The sequence below is a fragment of the Momordica charantia genome, assembly GCF_013281855.1.
Source record: "Momordica charantia cultivar OHB3-1 chromosome 8 unlocalized genomic scaffold, Mcharantia_2.0 BLBB01000008.1, whole genome shotgun sequence".
Taxonomy (NCBI): Eukaryota; Viridiplantae; Streptophyta; class Magnoliopsida; order Cucurbitales; family Cucurbitaceae; genus Momordica; species Momordica charantia.
In genome coordinates this window covers 32148561-32173110 of record NW_028275166.1, presented here as the reverse complement: position 1 = coordinate 32173110, position 24550 = coordinate 32148561, and the positions used below count along the sequence as shown (strand labels likewise).

At 35.3% G+C, this 24550-nt stretch overlaps 5 protein-coding genes across 6 annotated transcripts; 2 read left to right on the top strand and 3 right to left on the bottom strand.

Annotated features, from left to right (window-relative positions):
- Positions 1 to 284: 284 nt before the first annotated feature.
- Positions 285 to 7345, bottom strand: LOC111018815 (Chaperone DnaJ-domain superfamily protein). The gene is made up of 11 exons (XM_022295063.2): positions 7024 to 7345; positions 6738 to 6818; positions 6090 to 6127; positions 5671 to 5750; positions 5470 to 5553; positions 5247 to 5355; positions 4781 to 5011; positions 3364 to 3953; positions 2459 to 2787; positions 1505 to 2010; positions 285 to 1338 (listed from the first exon to the last, which is right to left on the bottom strand). Exons 1-7 carry the CDS (start codon positions 7297 to 7299, stop codon positions 4870 to 4872), a joined length of 810 nt encoding a protein of 269 aa, XP_022150755.2. The 5' UTR covers positions 7300 to 7345; the 3' UTR covers positions 285 to 1338; positions 1505 to 2010; positions 2459 to 2787; positions 3364 to 3953; positions 4781 to 4869.
- LOC111018808 (DUF1995 domain protein, putative (DUF1995)) lies at positions 577 to 4411 on the top strand. The gene is made up of 9 exons (XM_022295057.2): positions 577 to 863; positions 1515 to 1602; positions 1869 to 1982; positions 2211 to 2293; positions 2583 to 2697; positions 3004 to 3095; positions 3389 to 3454; positions 3851 to 3944; positions 4161 to 4411. Exons 1-9 carry the CDS (start codon positions 577 to 579, stop codon positions 4266 to 4268), a joined length of 1047 nt encoding a protein of 348 aa, XP_022150749.1. The 3' UTR covers positions 4269 to 4411.
- A 553-nt stretch (positions 7346 to 7898) lies between the features above and the next one.
- Positions 7899 to 10139, bottom strand: LOC148209927 (Tetratricopeptide repeat (TPR)-like superfamily protein). Its single transcript, XM_088127269.1, has one exon. It carries the CDS (start codon positions 10013 to 10015, stop codon positions 8000 to 8002), a length of 2016 nt encoding a protein of 671 aa, XP_087983395.1. The 5' UTR covers positions 10016 to 10139; the 3' UTR covers positions 7899 to 7999.
- Positions 10140 to 11498: 1359 nt separating this feature from the next.
- On the bottom strand, positions 11499 to 18522 carry LOC111018840 (Metallopeptidase M24 family protein). 2 transcript variants are annotated; one of them, XM_022295082.2, is made up of 13 exons: positions 18088 to 18521; positions 17385 to 17510; positions 17123 to 17242; positions 16497 to 16772; positions 16049 to 16221; positions 15452 to 15703; positions 15048 to 15199; positions 14747 to 14937; positions 13934 to 14042; positions 13667 to 13821; positions 13041 to 13133; positions 12336 to 12416; positions 11499 to 11756 (listed from the first exon to the last, which is right to left on the bottom strand). In XM_022295082.2, the coding sequence occupies exons 1-13, from the start codon at positions 18421 to 18423 to the stop codon at positions 11685 to 11687; spliced, it is 2136 nt and encodes a 711-aa protein (XP_022150774.1). In that variant the 5' UTR covers positions 18424 to 18521; the 3' UTR covers positions 11499 to 11684. The 2 variants fall into 2 exon arrangements, with proteins under 2 accessions (XP_022150774.1, XP_087984055.1); XM_088127929.1 differs by lacking the exons at positions 11499 to 11756; positions 12336 to 12416; positions 13041 to 13133 and having other exon boundaries at positions 13700 to 13855; positions 18088 to 18522.
- A 1476-nt stretch (positions 18523 to 19998) lies between these two features.
- On the top strand, positions 19999 to 22393 carry LOC111018786 (peptidoglycan-binding LysM domain-containing protein). The gene is made up of 2 exons (XM_022295028.2): positions 19999 to 20463; positions 21645 to 22393. The coding sequence occupies exons 1-2, from the start codon at positions 20041 to 20043 to the stop codon at positions 22029 to 22031; spliced, it is 810 nt and encodes a 269-aa protein (XP_022150720.1). The 5' UTR covers positions 19999 to 20040; the 3' UTR covers positions 22032 to 22393.
- The last annotated feature ends 2157 nt before the right edge of the window (positions 22394 to 24550 follow it).

Sequence of the window (24550 nt, the reverse complement as noted above, 5' to 3'; positions counted from 1 at the left end):
TCAGAGCAATGTTAGCCATGTCAGTAGAATCCTCGAATACCGAATAAGAATAAAGAAGTGGTGACCTCAGAAGATGCAGTTATAGTGTAGATCCATGGTTGGACTCTATCAAAGAAGCAACCTCTTGGTCTGGATAAGAGTTAGACAAATAAATGACCATATTTAACGATGCTTTGTTACAAATGTATAAATGAGAAAAATTTGTACGAAATATTTTTGGTGAGAAATAATTGGTATGAAATATTTTAGGTCAACCAAGCGCAGACATATTAGCATGCGACATATTTTCCTATCAAACCTCTTTTATTTTCTCGCTGTTGTTCATGTTTTTTTTTTTTATTTTTACAATTACTTATCTATTACATTATCCCAAATGAGTTAGCTTTCAGATACGTCACGTCATTGTTAACAGAGCTAAATAGAACCTTGAAATTATGGTAAGAGTTGAGACAAACCCATCAAGTTTGATGACAGAATTAGAAGATTAGCAGCGCCAGCACCACAAAATTTGCAGCAACTTTTGAGTGAAATTCCATTCCATGGTGACAAATTGGAGCAGAAATAGCGAGCTCGTTCATGGCTTCCTCATTCCCAAATCCTTCCTTCGGCCATTGCTCCTTTTCACTATCCAATTCCAATTCAACCTCAGCCACACACTTCCCCTTATCTTTTCCTCGCATTTCCTTCAATGGGTCATCCCCAATTTCATCCACCAAAAATGGGTCTGCTCCAAAAATTCGAGCTAAGTTCGAAAAATTTCATGGCGACATTCCCCAGGAAGATATCCAAGAACCCAATCCATCATCTTCGTTGCTAGAACAACAACAGTCTTCTGTAAATCAAGAAGATGAAGAAGATGACAGGTTTCTTCTTCTCTTCCTCCTCAATATTTGCTTTCCCTATGGCTAATCTGTGTTCCTCAGCATTGGGTATGAAAATTAATAGTTGATTGATAAGAAAATGTGAATCTTGACTCTACTATACTATATGGTTAACATTGTTGGAGAAAATTTCTCAAAACTAAAGGTTAAATCCTATTTTGGCTCTGTAACTTTATACTTATGGTCTAAACTTAGTTGCTTGACCTTTAAATCCATGTGAAAACCCGACGTCTAACCTACAACATATGGCTTTAGGATGGTCACATAAGGTCGATAGGTCGGTATGGAGGAAACAAAGGAACTTGGGGTCATAGATACGAATATTGTTGGGGATCATGTCATCCTCTTTTAACAAGTAGGACATTGAGACCTTCGCGATATTTTTTGCGCTGTTTTCTCTCTTCATTGTCATCTCTGCTTGTTCAGTCGGGATTTGAAGCTCACATGTTTTTACAAGCTGATAATAAGACAAGGGAAAACAAATAGGTGTTATGACTTGTTCATAATACTGTTCATAAGAAGCATACTTTCACTGCCACAAAATAAAAGAGAAAACAGTATTGGCCATGTTTTTGCTACATTCGATTGTTGAAAGCAAGGATTCTCAAAGTTTTTGCTCTTACTTTTTTTCAGTTGCTTGCCTTCAGACTTGGAGGGAGCAGTGAGGCAATCTGGTGAAGCTGCTGCTTTGTTTGTGTCTTCCGGAGGATTCAGAGCAATAGTATGACACTCTTTATGCTACTTTTTGTTAAGAAATCTTGTACCACTACTATATTAACATGCACCAAGGAGAACCCGAAACTCTTGATATGAGTATCAAATGCCTCACCACCACTAATCTCTGAGAAGACCTGGTCGCCCTAATGCCAGTTTCGAGAGATTTCAAGGAGGAGTTAATTCTCTTGATCTCTAGCACGTGCGCTTCAAACCCGGATTCGTCTTATTTGTCTTTCTTCTCCTCTCTTACCTCTTGCATAATCTTTTCAGGTTGAGCTCCTCATCCCCCAACTACAGTTTCTGGATGATGAAGGTGCTCAGGCTGAACTCTGGGAACTGTCGAGAGTATTCTTGGATTCACTTATTGAGGAAACAAAATGTCAGGTAAGTAGAAAAAGATCTCTTCATGGCCCTGTTTACAATTCGAAGGGAAATTTGACTTAGTTACCAATATTAAAAATGATAATTAAATTAAATCTGATGTGGGATCCACAACTGAAGTAAGTAACCCAAAGAAAAAAAGAGTAAAATATCGAAGTTCTTTATGATGTTTTATTCACAAGTTTAATTAATGTAACATCAATATCTAAGTAATGCAAATTTAATTTCTAGAGAATTAAAGCTGTGTTTCCAGATGCTGGGGCCGCTGCACTTCTAGAATATCGATGGAAAGATGCTTCCTTCAAAATTTCCAGGTAAGTTAGTTCCATGGCACAACACTATCACTGACATTTCTATAAGCTTTCATTAAAAATAATTGAAAGTACTATCACCAGCACCGTTGATATAGACATTTTGATCCGACGAGGAATCAAGACTAGGGAAAAATATATCTATCACGCACTGGATATAATTTTTACCTAACATTCTTGGTTTAAGCCACCATTTGAAGTTGAAATGTTCCAGTTAGATTGTGTATTCCAAAATCTTGAACTTGAAGTGGTTTTACACAATCTGAATCTATGGTTGTCCTTCTGCCTGCAGCTTAAGCGACCGAAAACCTGTAGATAGTGCAGATGAGATAGTTGTTATGGTTGTTCCTGATTATCAAATGTTGGAAAATGTAGAGAAAATTGCAGCTGCCCTCTCAGATGATCCAGTAAGAATCTGAATCATTCCATTTTGCTGTTGAAATGGTTGCTTCCAAACTTTTCTCCTATCATTGATACTCATGGCTGAAATTGGCTATCTGCAATCACGATGAAACCACATATGTTCAAACTAACATGTGATCGAATCAAGTGAATATATGCTAACAAAAGTAGAAAAGGAGCAATGAAATCTTCTTTCTGGAAGTGCTGTACATCATTAGATCATTTACATACATTTGGACCTTGACGCTTATTCACACTAAATGAAATGGACTGTTTCCTTACTCCTGTTTATTTTTCAACATTAATGGCAGCCAAGGCCTCTTATCATGTGGAATCCCCGTCTCATCAGTGAAGATGTAGGGGTCGGATTTAACGTTCGGAAGTTGAGAAGATACTTTTTAAGGTAAATTTCAAAACCATCACTATATCTGGATCTGAATAGCTTACAACATTAGCATTATGAAAAATACTACTCCAGGTTGTGTTACTTAGGAAACAGTTGCTTAGAATACTTGTCATGTCATCACAGCTTAATCAAATGTTCTAATAAGAAGTAAATTTCTAACCTTTACATAACTGTTGCAAGAAGAAAAAGTTCCATTTACAACAGGTTCAAACTTTGTATCTGGTCATCTAAGTTTAGGGAAGAAAGGATTAGAAGTGCAACTCACCCTCTATTTTGTTTTTTTGGTGCAGCACATTTACAACCGTCTACTCCATGAGACCTCTGCCATCTGGTGCTGTATTTAGAGCTTATCCAGGGTAAGAAGACATTGACATTTTATCAGTTTCTTAAAAATCAGCTCACTTCGCTCAAGTTGATTGTTTCATTTCCATCATTGACTATCTAGTTCGCTTTCACCTTCTCATGGCTCTAGAGAATGCAGAAAACCCTGTTCCAGTTAAATAGGAACAACCCAGATTGGTCCAGCCTACTGTTTAGTTGTATTATCTGAATAAATTTAAGAATATAATCAAGTACTATGATATATCTTACATGAAACTAATGGAACCATTGATGTGAAAGAATAATCAAACTCACGCCCCAGGCCACTAAATGTAGCATCTTCCTGCAAATTCCCCTGGTTAAAGTTTCTCCAGCCACTTTCTTCTTTTTTCTTTGAAGACGTGATTGACATCTTTGCAATCATTGACCAGGTTGTGGAAAGTGTTCTATGATGATAAGGATAGGCCAGGCAGATATTTGCTTGCCAAGGAATTAATAAGCCGTCCTGATGCTGGAGACCTCGAGGTCAGTTACCTAAGAAAAAACATCTGAGAAATTAGCATTCATTATATGATACTAATGCGTCTTCTACTATACATCACAATATATGATCAGGAATAAATATAGAGTTTTTTAGATAAATTGAATTATTTGTGGAGCTTGTACAATTTGAATCTTAGAGTGGTTCCTAAATCTAGAAGAGTTCGTTTAATCTATAACATTTAAGGATCTTGTGCACAGATAATATTTGGAGATGTAGCAGAGTCGGAGCAAGACCCATCCTTTTTTGACAAAGCAGCTGGAGTTCTCTCCTCAGTAACCCGATTCATGAAGGCAATTTCAAGATAAGCAGAGCACGTTTTATTGATATTTTACAATTCATGGGTCCTTGTAAATTATAAACTCCAAATACGTTCTTCCTGTCTTTAATGAGTTATCTTTACTCAATTGCTAGTTTCAGAGACCAAAGAAGAGACAGTTTTCTTGATAAATCTGTTCTTACCAATCTTGTAGTTAACTAGATAATCAAGCCACAAGCATAGACTTTGGGTTTACTCCCACAGCTATCTCAACTAATTTTTCTCATATAAAAGCCAGGATAAGTGAATCTTATGCAGATGAGAATCACAAACCAAATTCGAACTTGGAGAGAAATATTTTGAAAGAAATAGCATTGCAATAATCTTAACTTGGTAATAAATATTATAATGAATAACTAGAGACAAATTTATAATAGTTGCACCTATAGAAATCAACATTTTCACCTATAATGTTGCCTAACATTTTTCTCACATTAACTTTGATGCTCAAGATAATATATACCAACACCAAAATATTGAGGATATTTATGATTTTTACACCTGCAGAGGCAAACCACGTTGTTGATGTATTTCGTTAACTGCATTGGGTTCTTCTTGATTCAACCTAACATGAGACTGTAAAGTCAGAGTCAATACCAATCCACTTGTCCTGTTGAAGCCTTTGGCTCCTTCTTTGGCTTCTTGTATCGGTTATTCTCGAATTTTGATTTTACTATAAGAGAATACAGTAAATCTGCCTCTACGGAATTATCATAAGGCACATTCAAGGCACTACACGAACAAAAATAAACCACAGTTACAAAAAAAAAAAAAAAGCTAAATAAAAGGAACAAACAAACTAATATATAAAATGTGCAGTGCAACCAAAAAATCTGATTCGGTGTTTCTAGGGCTTGAGATTCTTCGTCTCAAATTACATTTGTATGAATAACAAAAGTTTTCCAACGTGAATTTACTTATATTTTCCATGGTTTCAACAGCTATGTAAATGGGATATTTTTTTTACCTGTCAAGTAGCTCTTCCAGAATGATTCTTTGCAAAGGTGTTACATAATGTATACAGCTTCTGGGGCATTGACCAGCTGCAATAAGAACCTGATAATCTTCACCATGTCCTAATTATGGAACATAAATCAAGAAATTATCATTAGAATGATACACATGCCGTAACTATTTATGTGATGCAGTCAAAATATCGAAATTATAATTGCATCATCACTCAAAGGAACCTTGAGAAGTGGCCCGGGCTGTCCCGGTGGAAGAAGCAAAAGTGAAAACATGGGGAGCTGTATCTACACAAGAATATGGGCAGCCTGCGTATTATATAACAAAACACGCAGACAAAGGGGAATAAGTGGGAAGGACGTGATTATTGTATTATAACAAAGAACTTAAATGGTAGTATTCGTAAGTCGGAGTAAAGATTGTACCTTTTCCAACGCAAAGAAACTCATTAACAAAGACATCAAATGCTTGACATTCTGGGTTTTCAAAAGGATCTAAGCATTCCCTGAGTTCATATCTTTAATTGTGAGAGTTCCATTAGAAAAATGAATAATAGATATATCACAACATAGAATGATAAAAATGAATAATTGATCACCAAATAGACTGATAAAAGTGAACAAAAAACTGAAACTTGAAATCATGAAATCACACTGAATTCAAATTATCAACAATGGACATTTAATCAAGTGAGATATATTATATAGCATCTTTTATTTAAAAATAAAATTTCTCCTAAACTTTCCAAGAGTATGCACGTGACATGATTTATTGTACGATGAATGTTGCAAGAAATTAAGCAGATCTATACACCCTGAGATCCATACCGAAAGCACTACATTACCTCTCAATGAACTCCGTTCGACTGTAGCTGGATAACATCTGCATGTTTTACAAAGCATAGTAATTGTTGAGTTACATTATTAACTATTGCACAGATCATACAACAAGTTTGTCAACAAAAAACAAATACTCCCAGCCTTATGATAGAAATCTAAGTTAAAAGAAAGAGAACGATGCAAAAGCAAAACAAGTACTTTCGGCTTAAATACTTCGTCGTTAATCTTCAATGACCCACTTTTATTCCCCTGATTATTCTATACCCACATTCTCTCTTACAAACTTTCTTTCACTATCTTCTCTCCACACACTCTAAACCAAATCATTCAAGCATATCGATAAGAACCCAGAAGTTTGTTGATCAACTCTCTCCTTATATACTCAAACATCACCTAATGAGTCTTTAAGCAGGCTAAACTGCGTTGCATATTAGCTCAGATACAATCATTAAAAAAAGAAAAATAATTAAATTCTACAAGAAAACGCCTCTGAAGATAATAATTATATTAGGATGAACACGTACCTCGGAAAAAAAAGATTAAGATGAACACAAATGAAGATTACCGTGATGTTTATCCATACTAAATAAACAACATTAAGCATTGAGACTAAAAACACAACTTTCTTCTTGCTTCTAGAAATGCAAAGCTACCTCGTACGCCTGAATTACACGACGAATCATAGAATCAGAAGCGTTCCCATTTCCATTCACGTCCGGATGGAATTGCTTCACCTGTATAACCACAAATCCGAAGCCGAATGAAAATCGATACAGAAAATTAAAATTCTACGATCAACAGAAGCAGCCAATCATCGGAAAACTGAAAATGTATGTTTTACAAGAAACCTAGATAGTGGAATTCAATTTTCTCGGCAACAGAAGGGACAAACAAAGTGGCAGAGAAATCAAAGCGGCAAGGGGAAGAAGGAAACAGAACTTTGGCTCGAAAAGCGGCCTTGAGCTCGGATTGGGAGCAGGTCGGGTCGACGCCGAGCACTCTGTAAGCGGCTAAAGCAGTGGAGAGAGGCGCGTCTTCTCCTTCGCTTCTTTGTCTGCAAATCGTGGCGAACCGAGAGGCTGAGGATGAGGATGAAGGGAAGAGAATCGAGGGTTTCGATTTGGAGGGAAAATTGGAACTGTCATTCGGAGACCCAACGGTTTTTCGAAATGGAAGAATCGTAGGGGTTGAAGCGTAGAAACACAGCGCCGCCATTATTGGCCTTCGCGGGTCTTGATTGATTTTGTTCCTAAACAAACGACTTAATTATAATTTATATATAAGTATTTTCCATTTTTTTTTTCGATTCAAAATAATTTTTTGAATCAATACCATTGATAAATTTGATGAAAATATAAAGTGATATTCACAAGTTGATTGAGATGCAGAATATTTTATCCTATTCTAATTTTGAATGAAAATATGTTATCTTTGATCTCACATTGTATTTTTTTTTCTCATCTCTTTTGCGAATTACAGTAAAAATGTACGTATATAATTTCTTTTGATCACCCTCTCTTATTAAGTCTTAATGATATTTTTTTGTGAAAGGAATCGTTTGAGAGCTTTTTTCTTTATAGAGTTATAGCTATGTTCGGAGGAGTTATTGTGAAATGTTGGTTGTACATCGACTTTGCTTATGAATCCTACCAATTTCTAAACATTTCCGTATATATCTCAATTTTGTCCAAAGACAAACAATTTTCTACTTGCCTTTAACTACTTTTAAGTATTATAAGTTATACTTATGGTATGTCTGGAACCATTATCTCATAATTTTCAGAAGAACAACTTCAGTTATTTTAAAAAGTGAATGACTATAATAGTAAACTCAAAATTTTTTAAAAAATGGCTATACAAATATGCTTTAACACTGAACTTCTAAAGAACATAAAACTATTTTTCAAAACAACTCTCAAACAACCTCGGATTTTATGGAACTTTGATGGTTAGGACGACTGTCACGGGCCGGATCCCTCTTGCCATCAGAATCCAAGTAGTAGAGGATGAACTTCTTATCAGGCACATATCCTTCATCTACCATGAATACAAAAAGCTCCATCAAAACTCCATAAATGGTCTCAGCTTGTGGATGCATTTTGTCCCAAACAGTAAAACTATGGACTTTCTTGTCAATCTCAATCCAACTGATGCCAGTTTCTTTGGCCACGCCCACCTCCTTCATCTTCCTAATTGTCCTTGCTCTCTCCTTCCAATTCCCTTCAGAAGAATATATATTGGCTAACAGAACATATGGGACCGGGCTATGTGGAGACTCCGAAAACAGATGCTCGGCTGCGTATTTCCCTGTTTCAGAATCGCCATAGAGGCTGCAGGCGCCGAGCAATGCCTGCCACACGAGTAAACCTGGCCTTTCAGGTAGTTCCTCAATAAATTTTCTAGCTTCTGAGACCAGTCCTGCCCTCCCCAACATGTCAACAACACAAGCATAGTGTTCGGTCCTTGGATTCATCCCGTGATCTTTTGTCATAGATTCAAGGAACTCCATTCCTTTTCTGACTAAGCCAACATGGCTACACGCATGGAGTAACGATAGAAATGTGACGTCGGTTGGCTTTGCACCTTCCAGTTTCATATTCTCGTAAAGACATAGAGCTTTCGAGCCATCTCCATGCCGGGCAAACGCTGCAATCATGGAGTTCCACGTGACCGAGTTCCTTTCTCGCATCCTATCGAAGACCTTGACCGACTCGTCCAATGCTCCACACTTGGAGTACATGTTTATAAGCCCATTGCCAACAAAAGGATTGCAGCTAAAGTTCCTTTTGACAACAAATGAGTGAACTTGCTGACCCAGCCTCAAAGATGTATCAGCACCAAACACCCCAAGAGCGGCCGAAACAACATTCTCATCGATCAAGATCCCCACCTTCAACATTTTCAGAAAGATCCTAATGGCTTCATCCTCACACCCATTCTGAGTGAACCCTGCAAGTATAACAGTCAATGAAACCATATCAAGTTCCTCAGCCGACTCAAAAATCTTCCAAGCATATCCAATGCTTCCAGATTTCGAGTACATATCCATCAGAGCACTCTCAATGCACAAATCTGACTGAATTCCCAACTTCAAAATAAGACCATGAATTTGACGCCCTTCCTCTAGTGCCTCCAAACCAGAACAAGCAGTAAGTAAACTCAAATAAGTTAAAGAATTTGGCTCCACAGAGCCGCAACTCATCATCTCCTTAAAAAGCTTCAGGCTGTGCTCATGGTGCCCATTATGAGCCAGGCCAGAGATCACTGCTGTCCAAGTAATGACATTTCTCTCCTCCATCTCATCAAAAACTTGCCTCCCAAAACCAACACATCCACATTTAAAATACGAACTAATCAGAGCATTTCCCACAGTAATTTCTTGCACAAAACCACTCAGAAACGCCAAACCGTGAATCATTTTGATTACATAACAGAGCTCAAAGCCATCACAAGCAGATAAAATCGTCGTCAAAGTTGCTTTGTCAAATTCACAATCACCAACTAAACACATGGCTTTAAAGTAGCTAAAACCAACACAAGACTCCCCATTTCTCATAAACCCAGCGATCAATGCGTTCCATGATACAGTATCTCTCCTAGACATTTCATCAAACACCTTGACTGCATCGGCCAATTTACCGCACCTCTGGTACATGGAGATGAGAGAATTCGCAATGACGACCCCATTTTCATGGTTGGCGAGCTGGAAGCTCTTGATGATGGAGGCATGGAGGGAGGAGCCCAAATGGAGGAGATTTTCTCTTCCACAAATGGATAAGAAGAGGCTTGTGTCTATATGATTGAGGACGAATCTTGAGGAGGATTCTGCAAATTGGGTTTGAAGGAATCGGTTTCTGAAAGGGGAGGTTAGAGAGGAAGCCCAAGAGGGAAGACGGGAACTCAGATTTTGGAATACCCATTTGAGTTTCATCCATGAAATTAGATTAGGAGACGGCGACTGGTTTTTGTTAGAGAATGAGCCACCGCCGTCGAACTTGCTCCGTTTGGGAGCAGAGTACCCTCGCCGTAGGTCAACTGTCAAATATGGTTTCCGAACTTTTAATAACAGTATCATTTATGATGAAATTGGATAAGGTATATATATTTTTAATTAGTATAAAGTATACTTATTTCATTATTCATTCTTTAAAATTAAAACACATTTGTGTTATTACTTGTTCGTCTAACTTTAAAATAAAAACAAAATTTTAATTATAGTTCTAAAATTTGCCTTAGATTTTTTAAAATAGATAATAAAATAAACAAACATAGGACTGGGAACGTTATCATTTCTAATTTTCTTAAGAAATTTAAGCATTTTACAATTAATTATATTTATTGTTTCTCATTTTCTGAAACAGATCCTCAAACTTATAAAAATTTTGGAAACAACCCAAACAAGTTTTTCTTTTTTGTTCTCATTTCCAATTTGTTCCAAGACATAAATAAAGAGATTGTTTTATCATACTTGAGTTCTTAGATATTGGAACCATGCAATTCATTTTTTATCATTAAAAATAAAGAAACAGAAACCAGAAACAATAATGTTACTAAACGAGCACATAGCGTTTTAATGTTTCTAGGCTTAAATCCTACTAACTATTGGTATTGAATTCTCATAGCTAAGAGAACCAAGGGAATTGGATCTAGTGAGTGCAAAAGGACCAGTACAAGGACAGAAAAAAGTTTCGACAGTCTCATTCAACGGTCACTAAGAATGACCATAAAATTATAAACATTAGATTTGCATGGTGCCAGCGATTGAAAGCAGTTTCACTTTATACCTCATCTCGACTTTGTGAGGTTGGAATCTAGATGAAGTCTCAAAAGTATGATTCATCTATCATGTGGTATGAGACATGCTATGTGAAGGTTGTTTTCCAGCAACTTTATAGGCTTATGCTTTTAGCTTAAAAATACTTATTTTTGTCCATTTACTTTCACTATTTTTCATTTTGATCTTACGAACTCAAAATGTACATTTTAAAGGCTGCTGTTCTGTTCACTTTTTACCATCACAACAACAATTCACTCACTATTGTACTATTTTAATAGCTTCTAATTGAAGATTTTTTTCTTTTTTTTGTGTAACTTATGTTAAAATTTCGCCAACAAAAATCAATGTGACTAAAAAAAATATATAAGAACCTATTTTTTGAAGTTACAACTGTTTTAACTTTAATCAAACTGTTTTAAACTAAAGCTATCATATTCATATTCATGTCACTAGTTGGAAAACAACCTAATTCAAATTTACATCTTAAACGATGTTAACTTAAAAACTAATCGCCCAAAAAAAAAAAAAAAAAGAACCAAGCCCCTAATAAGAGGAAGAACAGTTGATAACCATCAAAATCCTTCACAAACAAGCAGCATCAAATTCAAATGAATGAAGAGAAGAGAACTAAGACCTCTTAAATACAAATCTAATCCATTTCTTATAGCAGTAAATTTCCAAGTGAAGTTCAAACCCATTTCAGCATCATCACAGTAGAGTACAATGGGGGATCATTTTGCTATTTATCTACACATTTGATTCAGGAGGCACAGATTGCAACAGTGCGTCAAATATAACCAAGAGAATAAAAAAGGACGAAAATTCACGATTTCACGATCGGCCGAGTGTTGTTCCATAGCCATTGGCGAGCAGAAGCTTCAAGCAATGGAGAAACCTGTACAACCATGAGTAAAAAATCTGGAGAATTAAGTAAAGACATTCCACAAACAACATCTCATAATATGCAGAAGTTTGAAGTTTCCTCCTGTCTCTCTCTCATTGTCTCCAAACTCAATCCCCGGGGTGGGGATTAAAACATCTGTTTGCTTTCAAGGGATTATTCTGAAAGCTGTTCTCAAAAATAGTTCTACGATTTTCAGAATAAAAATTGGATGATTATATTATAGTAAAAGTTAGCTTTCTCCTATTTTCATTAAGTTTCTTTTTACAAATAAACCTAAGTTTCCATGGTTTTGTGTTTAGATTCTATTCAAAATGACTCGTACCAATAAAAAATATATTCCTTAATCCTAAACTCACGATCTTTCCTACTCCTGATTAACATGGAACTTTAATTGCAGCGCCTAACTTCTTTTTTTTCTTTTTTTTTTAGATAAGAAACTTGTATATTCCAAAAGGAAGACAAAAGGAACAACCTGATTGCAACCCCTAACTTCAGATCTTCCAGTAAAAATTATAAGTTAATTGATGCGAAAATAGAAGCAGGATGATTATTGTAGTATGAATGGCAAACCTTTTCCCAGACTAGTGAATGGTAATCATTAAGCCAATTGACCTCCGCTGCAGAGAGCAAAGAGACATCCACCAATTTAGCCTGCATAAGAAAACCAGCAAAAAGTGTTCAAAATAGGGCGTAATACAAACATAGCCACATGACGTGGATTTCTCTCTCAAGGGAACAAACTAAAAAGTTCTAATCAACAGACAAGAGGCAGGCAGGCCACATAAAACGCTTCAAACATTATAAATTACACGATACGAGTGGTTTTCCGTTAGAAAGAAAACTGTATTGATAAATCGAGACTCAAAACTTTCTTTGGTCAGTTTGCTCGCTCGGTCTGGTATTGCGAGTTCATATGACTCAAAAGCTCTCTCTGAGAGTTGCTTCTTTTTATTTTTTTGCCAAGTCTAAGAATTACTTTTTCAGTTAACAATAAACATGGGGAATACATTATGAGTGCTACTGCTACCTGATACATCCTAGTTAGAGGCAAAACAATGGCATAAATCAAGATGGGCTAGCTCACACAGTCCACGTTCTTACGTATACACTACACGATAAGTGTTATTGCTTCCTCTTAAATGCTTTATATCTTGCAGGCCACGCATAGATGCTAGTATGTTGATTTCTACAACAGCATGGTCACATTTTCTAATTGTTTTTCTCTTCTATTACTCATATGTAAAATTTTTCATAATTTATGGATAACTTATTTACCTGAATGGGAACAAACGTGAGTTTTTCAAATCCTAAATATCCAATGCCTCCAAAGCGATTTGGAGTGTCGACCTCCTTCACGATAAGGAGATTCTGCATGAGAAGACCACCAAAATCAATGCTAGAACAATGAGCGAACAGAAAGCTACAAGAGACATAATCATATTTACATTTGTGTAAAATGAGAGAGGGAGAGTAAATTTAAGCATTCTGTTGACTGTTTCTCTAATAGCAGAAGTTGAAGCTGCAAGGACAGTACAAATCACAGACTCTATGAAGAAAAGGTTCAGCTATTCCACATTTACACTATAGAGGTCTGAGAAATTTTATGTGCTGAACCCTAAACCCTAAAAAATAGTAATGATACACATTCGTCCTTTGTTCAGTCTATGCATCAATTCCAATTAACTAGTCTACAGCTACGCGGCTAATTTTTATTTTTTACTTTTTAAATGAGAAACCAAGCTTTCGAGAAAAGAATGGAAGAGAACAAAATAACAAGCTAAGGGTCTACAAAAAAACCAACCCATGACCGGGAGAGCTCCACAACTAACTATACAAAAAAAAGGCTCCAACCCAAAATAATAAGACCTAACGGATAAACATTCTGACTTCATTAGTTTTACCTCAATCCTGATACCAAAAGAGTGGTCTTCATAATAGCCCGGCTCATTGCTAACGATCATGCCGGTTTGTAAGCCAGTCATATTCCCAAATCGGAAGCTTATACTTTGGGGTCCCTCATGAACATTCAATGCAGCCCCTACCCCATGCCCAGTCCCTAAAAGACAAGGGGGAGGAAGAAAAGCAAAAAACTAATCAGTATATTTCAATCAAGTCATACTATATGTATGTGTTTGGGAAGATCGTTAGTCAACAGAAAGAAGAAATACCATGCCGATAATCAAGCCCAATCTTCCAGAGAGAAGAACGAGCAAATGCATCTAATACAAAACCAGGGGTATTCTGAGGGAACACTGCTTGATCTAAAGCTATATGGCCCTGCAATTATTTGATATTGTCATGGATATACATTCAGTTACTCCAGTTCCAGAATTGCGCAGCAACAATTAATTACAGATGCCAATGAGTGCAAAGAAAAAATACTAGACTCTATACATGCACGTCCGACAATTTTATCCCTGCTTAATATTGCAGTGCAGAAATCTATAGCACTAGGTTGATTAGTAGTAAGAATATAGAGTGAAGTGCATCATCAGCAAAAGGCCTTCCCCTATATGATCCAATAAATGCAGTTGAAATTTGTATTTTGTTTCACTATGGTAGAAAAGATAAATCATGGAAACGATCCATCGCCTCCATAATGAACAAAGATGCAACTATGAAGTATAACATGAGAATAAAATATATTGGATACTTCATCTATTGTAGTTTATCTTTTTAATAAGTTATCCATTTTGGAAACAAGTAAGAAATGCCACTGATATCACACACTAAAATGAAGCAAGAGAGGTAGGATGGGAGGTAAACAGTAAAGGAACTAAGATAGTTTTATACGCTTTGAACTGCAGATATGAAGAACACTTTTGAGGTTACCGAAGTAAACGAATAAATGTTTTTCCACATCCAACTGAGATCTTTCAGAAAATAAATAGCAATAATTATAGTCCTCCTCAGAACTCAATTAGGTGCGGATGCAATTTGGTATATATTACAGAAAAATTAGGAAAATTGAGATTTCATACTTGTAGGACTCTCGTAAAGCACTCTTTTTGATGTGTGGTTGGTTCTCCAAAATGTACTGTACGAGTAATATCGGTTGTTCCATCTACATATTGCGCTCCACTGTCCAATAGAAAGAGTTTATTTGCATCCACAACAGAACAATCATCAGGTTCCGGTTTATAGTGGATGATCGCACCATTTGCACCAGAGGCTGAAAAATCATTCCAATAATAGTTCATGAAGTTGAAGAAACTGAAAATACGAACATTTAATTAAATAACAGATTTACACAAAAAGAATTGCATAAGGCATTTTATATACCACTAATAGTATCAAAACTTGTGTCAACAAAACCATCTTGCTTCTTACGAAATTCCAAAAGTTTGTCTGCAACTTCTACCTCCGTTAGTTTGACACCATTAAGAATTTTCTCTTCCAACCAGAACCAGAATTGAGCAAGAGCAGCTCCATCTCTACATGGAAAATATGGTACCACTATTCACTAAACAAAATAACTAGTTTAAACTATATTACGATCAGATACACCATCTGGTACTGAAAACAAGAATGATTAGCAAGTAATGCATATCCAAAATGGATAAGTTGTAGCCCGCAGCTGGTCATCAGTTACCATATCAAAATTTAATTTCAAGGGCACGGCATACTTACTGCAGTATTAAACAATCTAAAAGCAAAGCAATGTTGATGATAGAAAACAGTATTACCTCAAATGAGAACTCCGCATCCCTTCTAACTCGGCATGGTTTTTTATGGCCTTTGCTATTGAAATTGGAGATAACTTATAGACTCCCGTAGGTCCAACCTGACTATTGGAGGTCTCATAAGTCTTACCCTTGCCTTTTCTTTTATTCCCAAGGCGTATATAGTATCTATCACCTGCAGTCCTATAAGCATTTGCAATTGCAGCATTAACTGATGATGTGTCAAGCCAAAGATTAGCCCCCTTTTCTGCCAATCTGAAAAAGAATACCACCATCATTGAGATAAAGGAATGTCCATATACATGAGTCGTAGGAAGCATTCTGGTCGCTGCAACATTAAAAATCACACAAACATGGAAAGTATACCATACTTCATTTTTGTATTCTTTTTCTAATAACCCTAAGCATACCATGATCATGCAAGTTTCTCTATCTTTCACATTCAAATGTAAGCTCTGATTGGTCCATGTCTAGTTTTTGGCAGATACATCTTCCATATAGAAAATAAACCGGAAAGCTCAAAATTATTAAAATAATATAGAAAACAATGCCAATCCTGAAACATACTCAGAGGAAAAGGTTTCAATAAACTAAACTTACTTTTCAATTTCAGAAATAATAGAATCATATGGTCTTAACTCGATTCCTGCACTTTTCAAGTGATCCATCACCTCTGGTGTGACTTTAGAATCATCTACAAACAGTTTTGCTCCATCAATTTCAACTATTAAGTATGCATACATAACAGGTGAGTTTGGAACATCATTTCCTCTCTGCAAAGGAATATAAAAGTTATATATAGAATGTTATATTGAATTACATTCATTGTAAGTAGCAACAGGAAAAAATGGAACATGTTCTTCTAGTTCTAGCACAAAACTTAGAAGCTCAAAGAAAATAATGAAAACAATGAGGATAATATTGTAGTTTGTTTCATAATTGTAAATTAAGATATAACAGCTGAAGTTTGAAAAACCATAAAAACCTGACCTTGAATTATAAAAAAGAATCCATCAAATAACAAGGCTAGAAACAGATAGCACTTTACCAAGTTCAACAGCCAGGCAATTTCATCGAGCATAGATATAATGATTGCAGATGAACCAGCTTCTCCAAGCTCAGACCTCAAAGAAGCCAACTTTGATGCAACATCTAAGCCAGCATATCTAAGATCATGCACTCTTATTGGGCCTTTAGGTGGCTTTGGCCTTGATTCTTTCCATATTTCATCCACAAGATTGTAATCATATATGTAAACCAACTTGTGATTCTTCCTAGAAATGGTCTCTTTCAAATCTTCTGCAGCATCGGCAGAAAACAGAAACTGCTCCCTTCATGAAATCAATAGGTGGCATTAGATAGAGGAAGGAGCAGACAAAACAGAAAAATTCTATGTCATAGAATAGGGGAACAAAATCTGAAAGCAAGAAATTGGGAAAAAAGGATGAGGGGAGAAAATCACAAAACAATGCAAAAGGGAAAAAAAAATTTCTAGAAGTCAATGGAAGACATCTAACAGTCTGCAGCAGCAGTGAAGAAGTCCTTAATATGTCGAGCATCAATGACGAAAAGTGAAGAAATATTCCCATAACTTACATAAACATCAGTTTATGAAGTCCATTCAAACCAAGACCAACAGAAATAGCCATCTCCAAAAGATTAAGCATTACTCACAGGATCAATTCCAACAACACCGCCAGGAGCTAGAGTATCAGCAAGCCATTCACCAGGGGTGGGCACTTCCTGATTTCCTGATCGCATGAGAATCCAACTGGAGCTTAGCTGCTTCTCGGCCTGATAATATCAATAATTGAGAAGTTATTTGTACCAAAGGGAAATTGATTTGATTCAAGACTTGGCTGTAGCTTGGTCCACAAATATACACAAAAAGATTCGGAAAAAGAACAAGAAAAATATGCAAATTTTATTCTTCAACCTGAAGAAAATACCGTCCATCAGTCCAAAGTGCTGCTTCATCCTTTGTGACAACAGCAGTGCCAGCACTGCCGGTAAATCCAGATATATAGGCCCTCCTCATGTAACATTCTGCGATGAATTCACTCTGAAAAGAGCAACAAAAGAGAACGTTGATAAGAATTCAGCAGATAGCATAAAGTCTTAATTTACTCAAATTTTTCCTACTCCAAAAACAAAGGGAAAATAATCCATTTTTACCCTAAACCAACCTTGTATAGGTTAGAGCTGATTTTTTTTTTTTTTTTAATTTGTAAGTTTGGGCGGAGTTGTTTAATGGTGTATATTAATTAAATTTAATAATATGCACGGTTTGATGTTCACTAAATTAGTGTTTCTTTTTTTTTTTTCAAGTTTTTTACATTTTTCAGGTTAAAATTAGCGGGTGAATTAGCAAAAGTTGAATAGGGTGTAAAAATGGCCACACTTATCTAGTTTCAGCGTTTCATTCGATGATTGAATTAAAAGTTTAGAATGTAAATTAAAACAACTTTCCAAAGTTCTCCGAGCAAAAAATTAACTTTTTCCGAAAGAAAGAATCCTTCAGTCACCTGAAAACTGGCAAAACCTTCAACTAATTACCAGAACAAGTGATGCACAATTGAGCTATACATCCAAAAGAACTAATGCCTAACACAACATACTAACAAAATTACGAACCCGACCTGGTGAGCGTCCTGCGAGGGGATTACATAGGCGTCGATACCGATGCTGGGCTTGGAGAACAAGTCCCGGAGAAGCAGAAGCTTGCCATCGGTCTCGGACTTAGGGTAGACCTTTTTGAGCTCCGAGGAGGGCTTGGCGGTGATGGAGGAGCAGCTTCTGATGGGGGAACGTCGGAGCCGGCGGGAAATGGCGGCGAAAACTGTGGATTGGGAATTGAAAAAGGGGGAAATTGGGAAGGTAGAAGAGATGAAACGGAGGTAGCGAAAGCGTGAAGAAGAAGAAGAAGACGAAGAAAGTGAAAGAGGACGAATCGCTTGCGACGGTAGCGAATGCATCGTCCGAGAGAGAAGATAAGGTCCCGCCGGTCCGGCCACCACCTTTTATTTATCTCTGTTTTTTCTTTTTCTCTCTTTTCCCCAAAAATGTAAATAATTTTGGGTTGTTTCATATTATATTAATAATTGATAGAGATATTTGAAAAAAAGTAATAAATTTTGCAAACCTAAGACATAAAAGAACTTTAATATTAACCCTTTTTGTTCTATCTTGGAATATAAATTTTGTAGTACACAAGAAAAAAATTTCTCCACATTTGTAGGAAACAAAATTTTTTTCCCTTTTACTAATTATATATATCATCTATATCGTAGGTTTAAATCTTCGTCATATATATTGTTGAACTGGAAAAGGGTCCTAAAATAAGAGTTGGAAACATATATTTATGTAAGAACCAAAAGCGGAATATTTGTATTAGCATAAAGGATGTGAGAGAAGAAATGAGCACTTTTCAAGCTGATTTCCTAAACGAAGGCATCTATGTGACTCGTGTGCTTTAAAGGAGGTGCATTCTCGAGTATATTTGTAAAATTTGCCATAATTATAATTCCAAATTGAACTTTTAAAAGTATAGGTAGTAATTTGAAATTAACTTTTTCAAATATTTTTTGGAAGTTAATTGTTTCAAATATTTCAAATTTGATTTCTCGTATCGTATTATTTGTTTTTTTAGTACTATATGGAAGTGAGATTCGAATTCATAACCTCCAATTATAAATATATGTCAATTACCTATAAGTTATTCATGTTGGCTTTTTAAATATAAAGTTAATATCTTATTCATATTTAAACATGCAGGCATGTCACTTAAAAAAATGATTTTATATAATAAGCTCCTTGAATTTTGCAGTTGAATATGGGTGGAGATGATATAAAATAAATATGTGTTTATAAAATTATGGTTACTTTTTATTTTCTTTTCCCTCTTAATGCACAATGGTTGGTCTCACATGATTGTCTAAATTTGTAATTTATGCTATTCTGTAATATTTTAAATCCATTGCTATATATAAATATATATTATCTTTTGTGCTATTTTTATAATTATCTCTAAACCGGTGTCAAGTAACATTCAAGTGATATAATCAATATTCATGTGTGTCTAAATATGTTAATAAAAAAATAATTTAATGACATATCAACGGTTTCAAAAAACAATTTTTCTTTTAGAAAATCTAATTGATAATTTTTAAAACATTAATGATAAAATCAAGAATTTTAAAAGATTAACGACCAAATTGAAAGTTACCATAAGATTAGAGATCATATGGTATATTTAACTTTTAGTTCATTCTAGTGTTGAATAGACCATTATAATCTCAACTTTAGGAATAATTTGAAGGAAAAATTTAGGCGTTTATAAATAGATAGATAATTGCTAACTTACTGGTTAATAAAATATTTGATAAGTATTTATTTATTTTATTTCATTTCATTTCTCGCATTAATCTCCCTATTTAGTTATCAAATTTTTTAATAGAAGGGAGTGGAAGGTATTTATTTGCCGGCAAGCACCTCATCTTTATCCTATTTTCAAAAGCTACCCCATTATTATATCGTAATTTTCAAATAAAACCCAACTAATAACCAACCATCGTTTCTCTCTCTCTCCAGAAATGGGATGCTGTTGCGATCAAGACGACGACGTTGAGATCTTGAGGCACCTCAATCCCGCGATCGCCGTTCACTCTCCGGCCACCTTACCTCCGGAGGCGGATTCCTCCACCGCCGTATTATCTCCGATGAACTCCCACTTCTTCGCCCTATCGTGCCGCGACATCCTACGCCTCATCTTCGAGAAGCTTTCGATTCCCGACTTGGCTCGTTCCAGCTGCGTCTGCCGTCTCTGGCAGTCGGTTGCTTCCGATCATGAGATCGTCGCCGGAGCTTTCAAAGCTCCTTGGAAACTAAAAGACGTGATAGGGAAGCCCAGCTCCGGTAGCTTCTGGAGAGACAATTGTCTCGGAAAGTTTGCGATCTCCCATCGGATTCTCCGCGGCGATAGCTTGGCAAGTCTAGCCGTCAAGTATTCGGTTCAGGTATGGGCTTCGGAAAATGTTGTTGTCTAATTCATGAGGAAGTGACTGGAAATTAGGAAAGGAATGAGTAGAATTTCTGTGAATTTATTCAGTTTTGAAGAGTTGCGATCATCAATTTTCCTTCCTCAGGAAAAGTGACGATCGTATGATCGTTTTTCATTGAAGAACGCTATTTTCTTCTTTATTTATTGAATGTGAAATTGGACAGGCTGAAAGTAAGGGAACTTGGGTACAGTGAATATTTTGATCTTTCAGTATTCCTTTTGTACCTAAATGGTTTGTTGCAGCAATGTAGTTATAAGTACTCATTTTCTTAAACATTGATTTGGAAGAATCACTGGAACTTGTAACATAAATTCAAGTTTATATATCTTTTACAACATTGCATGTGCTACAAGAATTGAAGAGTGGATTTGTTCTTGATACTTTGTAGTATGTGTGCCCAACTCCCAAGTCCTCGTAAAATATCAATTAGGAAGGAGGGTCGAGTCCAATTGTTGATCTGAACTCTTTTTGATGGCTATGGACTTTGATGTATTGTTGAAATCACTAGCGGGGCATTTAGGGCATGGGTGAGGCTTGATGTGGGTTTGGCATCCTAGGCTCAAGCCAAATTTGGGGGCAAAGTTGTCAAACTCGAGTTTAATTGAAGAAAAATCGTGAGGCTTGAGGTGGGTTTGGCTTCCTAAGCTCAAGCCACATTTGGGGAAGAAGTTTTTAAACTCGAGTTTAATGGGAGAAATAAACAGGCTCGAACCGTAGTCCACTATTCAAGCCTTCACACATAGTTTTCCTAAACCCGATCTTTCATAACGTACTCCCCAAATACAGTTTGCTTAAACCCTCCACTTAAATGCACACGCTGAAGATGCCAAATTGGCATCCTAGTCGCCCATAGTAGTAACTTTATTTAAAACTTGTATATCTTTCAATGCACAAAAATGAAGAGTGCATTTGTTGTTGTACTTCAGTAGTTTGTTTTCTCAACTCCCAAATCCTTGTAAATCGTTAAATGTCAATTTGTAAGGGTCAAGTTCAACTGTTGAGATCAACACTTTTGGAGGCTGTGGACTTTGGTGTATTGTTGAAACCACTAGTAAGGGTCGAGTCAATTGTTGGGATCAATATTTTTTTATGGCTTTGAACTTGGGTGGGTTGATTTTGTAAATATGTTCTTGTAGGTTATGGACATAAAACGTCTAAACAACATGATGAGCGACCATGGCATATACTCGAGAGAAAGATTGTTAATCCCCATTGGAAATCCCAATATACTTATTAACAGTATATGCTACATCGAGATGGATGCGATCGCGAAACGGGAAGTTGCAGTGTTGTATTTGGATGGCATCCCGACAACCCATCATCTGTATGGTAAGGTGACATGTGAACAGGGTATGTCCTCTGTTCAAGTGAATAAGCAGGTACTTCATTCTTTGAGTCGGAGCATGATGGTGGATGATGAAACCGCTCGATATTACTTGTCCATTTCCCATGGAGATCCTCGAGCTGCTCTCACAGAATTCGCCGAGGACATTAGGTGGGAGAGGCATATGAGCATTGCCTAATTTCAGAAAGGCAGATTGTTGCTAGGAGTAAAACATGGTGTGTTCGAGTTTGAGGTTGGTAAGGCTTGAAATACAGTTGCTGTCTATTGGAATCTGTTGATCTTCTCCATCTCCACAAAGAATGATCAGATTAAGAATTCATATCCAACACCATTTCACTCCTTGGCTGATTGGTATGTACATTCTTCCTGTCGTTTGAGTGACGCATATGGTTGTGTTGTTCGATGTCATATATATGATGTATTTTCATATTGCTTAAGGATGATGATGCTAGAATCATTGTAACTGTAAATAGAATGTGCTCGGAAATTATAATCATGTCTGTTTCGTCATAAATAGAATGTGCTCGGAAATTATAATCATGTCTGTTTAGTCACAAAAATTGTAGATGAACTTTCTTCCGCTGGGAATTTATGTGCATTGCCATATAATTGAATCACACCAGTTCGGGGTGCAAGCGAGTCGGTTTTGTATTGGGTTTTTACTAAATTTGATGTTAGACTGACATGTTGTTCCAAGGGGAAAAGTCTACTTAGAAGCAGGCTTGTAAAAATTCGAACCAACCAGTCAAAGGATCAGATTGAAACATGCTTAATCAACTAAAGAATTGAACTGAACTAACTATAATCGAACTGATCGATTTTCTTTCAACCAAATTGATCGAACCGCTTGGTTCGGTTGAATTGATTGATTTTTTTTTCCAGTTCTGATTTCCACCCTCGAAAGGAGTGGTGCCTAGGTTGACTGATTATGATTAGAAGTTTAGACTACATTTAAATTGGATTAATTCGAGTGTTATTGTGCAATCACCTAAATTTTGCTCCGCTAATTTGAACTTAGACAATACACCTGTTACCATCTTAAAGAGATAGTTCGATCCTCCACCCATGAAGATTAAATTTGAAGTAAAATTAGAATCAAAGTAGTGGGAAATTCACATATAACTCGAAAAAGTAAGATTACAAAAGTTTTAAAATTACTTTTGGTTAGGTATCTAAACATCATAAGTAACTTTGAAAAGTGATTTTACTTGTTTAAAAACACTTTTCATTATTTTAAAAGTTGTGTCAAAGTTTCAAACTGATTTAATTTAATGGAGTATCATTGGTTGTGACAAAAAAAAAAAAAAATTGCTCTAGGTGTTTTTTTTTTCATAATTTTAAAATTGAATATAAATTTTAAAAACAAGTATGTAATAAAAATAAATAAATAGAAGAAGAAAAGAACAACTATTAAATATTAAAGTTGATTAGTAATAGATAAATATCCCTTTTAGAATATGTTCCCTATTTTCTCCTTAAAAGCATCTCATCTTTAATGGGACAAGAATAGGATGACTATATACCTTTTCGCTTCTTAATTGAAAAATAGTAAATAAGAAATAGAATATTACCAAACCGACGTTTAGTTTATGACTAAAATTAAAAATTGCATTCAAAACTTCTCTTACATTTATTTTTTTTTCCCCAACAATTTCAATGACGAGAAATCAAATCACCAGATAATAGGTGTCTTATCCACTTAAATTATGTTTAGATTGACCCTCACTTTAAAATTTAATTATTGCTTATATGCCCAAATAAAAACTCACTATTTTATATATATATATATATATATATATATATATATATATAAAAGATCATATAATTACTAAAATACATATAGGCTAAATATATCATTCAACCTCTAATGTTTTTACCAAATTTCTTTTCTATTCTTTTAGAAGGTTCAATCAAGATTTATTGTCATAAAATGTGAAGATTTGTCAACATAATAATGATATAATGTCAAATTACATTTTATTCATTAAGTTGGAAATACTTCATACGTTTTATTTGATAAAATAGATGTAACCTCATACAATCCTTAATTTAATAAAAGTACAGGGATCAAATGTGTTTTTTTAACCCATTGAAAATTATCGACCTCATATGACTTGACTTATATTAATTTACCTTACTTGGAATAGTAAACTATGACAGAAAAATTATCTATTAAAAAAATGCTATTATACTAACAAATTTTAAAAAAATTCCTTTTAAATATACACATTGTCCTTGTTTCAATATTTAGTTCGAAGAACTTGAAAGAAAAAAAATTCATCAATGCATAAAAACGAAATTAAAAATTAAAATCCACTAAAAGAAAAGTCTATTACTTTTTTTTTTGACGGAAAAAAATCTATTACCTATTGTTACCTATTGTTTAAAGATTTTTAATTACTGTTTTTTATGTTTTAGTCGATAATTATTTTATTAGTTGGGTTGTATTATTGAAATTTAAACCGATAAGATTTTAGTCTTTATTTTATGTTATAGAATTAAGGGGAAATTACAAAAATAGTATAAAAGGGAATATATATTTATATATATAGCATTAGGTTTAAGATTTTACAAAAATGACATAAATTTCAAACTTATACAATTAAATTAGATGAACCATGAACCAAAAACCACTTAAAAGTAATGATATTTTTATAAATACGTATTATTTTATGCCTTTTAGTATAAAACTTTCCA

Bases quoted from the DNA above. Each gene is read 5' to 3' on its own strand.
- LOC148209927 (XM_088127269.1), bottom strand. From the start codon at position 10,015: ATGAAACTCAAATGGGTATTCCAAAATCTGAGTTCCCGTCTTCCCTCT.
- LOC111018786 (XM_022295028.2), top strand. From the start codon at position 20,041: ATGGGATGCTGTTGCGATCAAGACGACGACGTTGAGATCTTGAGGCAC. The intron at 20,464-21,644 runs GTATGGGCTTCG...ATGTTCTTGTAG, and splicing joins CCGTCAAGTATTCGGTTCAG to GTTATGGACATAAAACGTCT.
- LOC111018808 (XM_022295057.2), top strand. From the start codon at position 577: ATGGCTTCCTCATTCCCAAATCCTTCCTTCGGCCATTGCTCCTTTTCA. The intron at 1,983-2,210 runs GTAAGTAGAAAA...TTTAATTTCTAG, and splicing joins TTGAGGAAACAAAATGTCAG to AGAATTAAAGCTGTGTTTCC. The intron at 3,096-3,388 runs GTAAATTTCAAA...TTTTTGGTGCAG, and splicing joins TTGAGAAGATACTTTTTAAG to CACATTTACAACCGTCTACT.
- LOC111018815 (XM_022295063.2), bottom strand. From the start codon at position 7,299: ATGGCGGCGCTGTGTTTCTACGCTTCAACCCCTACGATTCTTCCATTT. The intron at 5,554-5,670 runs GTACAATCTTTA...TATAATACGCAG, and splicing joins GTTTCTTTGCGTTGGAAAAG to GCTGCCCATATTCTTGTGTA. The intron at 5,356-5,469 runs GTTCCTTTGAGT...TTCCATAATTAG, and splicing joins AGCCCGGGCCACTTCTCAAG to GACATGGTGAAGATTATCAG.
- LOC111018840 (XM_022295082.2), bottom strand. From the start codon at position 18,423: ATGCATTCGCTACCGTCGCAAGCGATTCGTCCTCTTTCACTTTCTTCG. The intron at 17,243-17,384 runs GTTGAAGAATAA...TGATATTATCAG, and splicing joins ATGGACGGTATTTTCTTCAG to GCCGAGAAGCAGCTAAGCTC. The intron at 16,222-16,496 runs GTAAAGTGCTAT...ATTCCTTTGCAG, and splicing joins TTGCCTGGCTGTTGAACTTG to AGAGGAAATGATGTTCCAAA.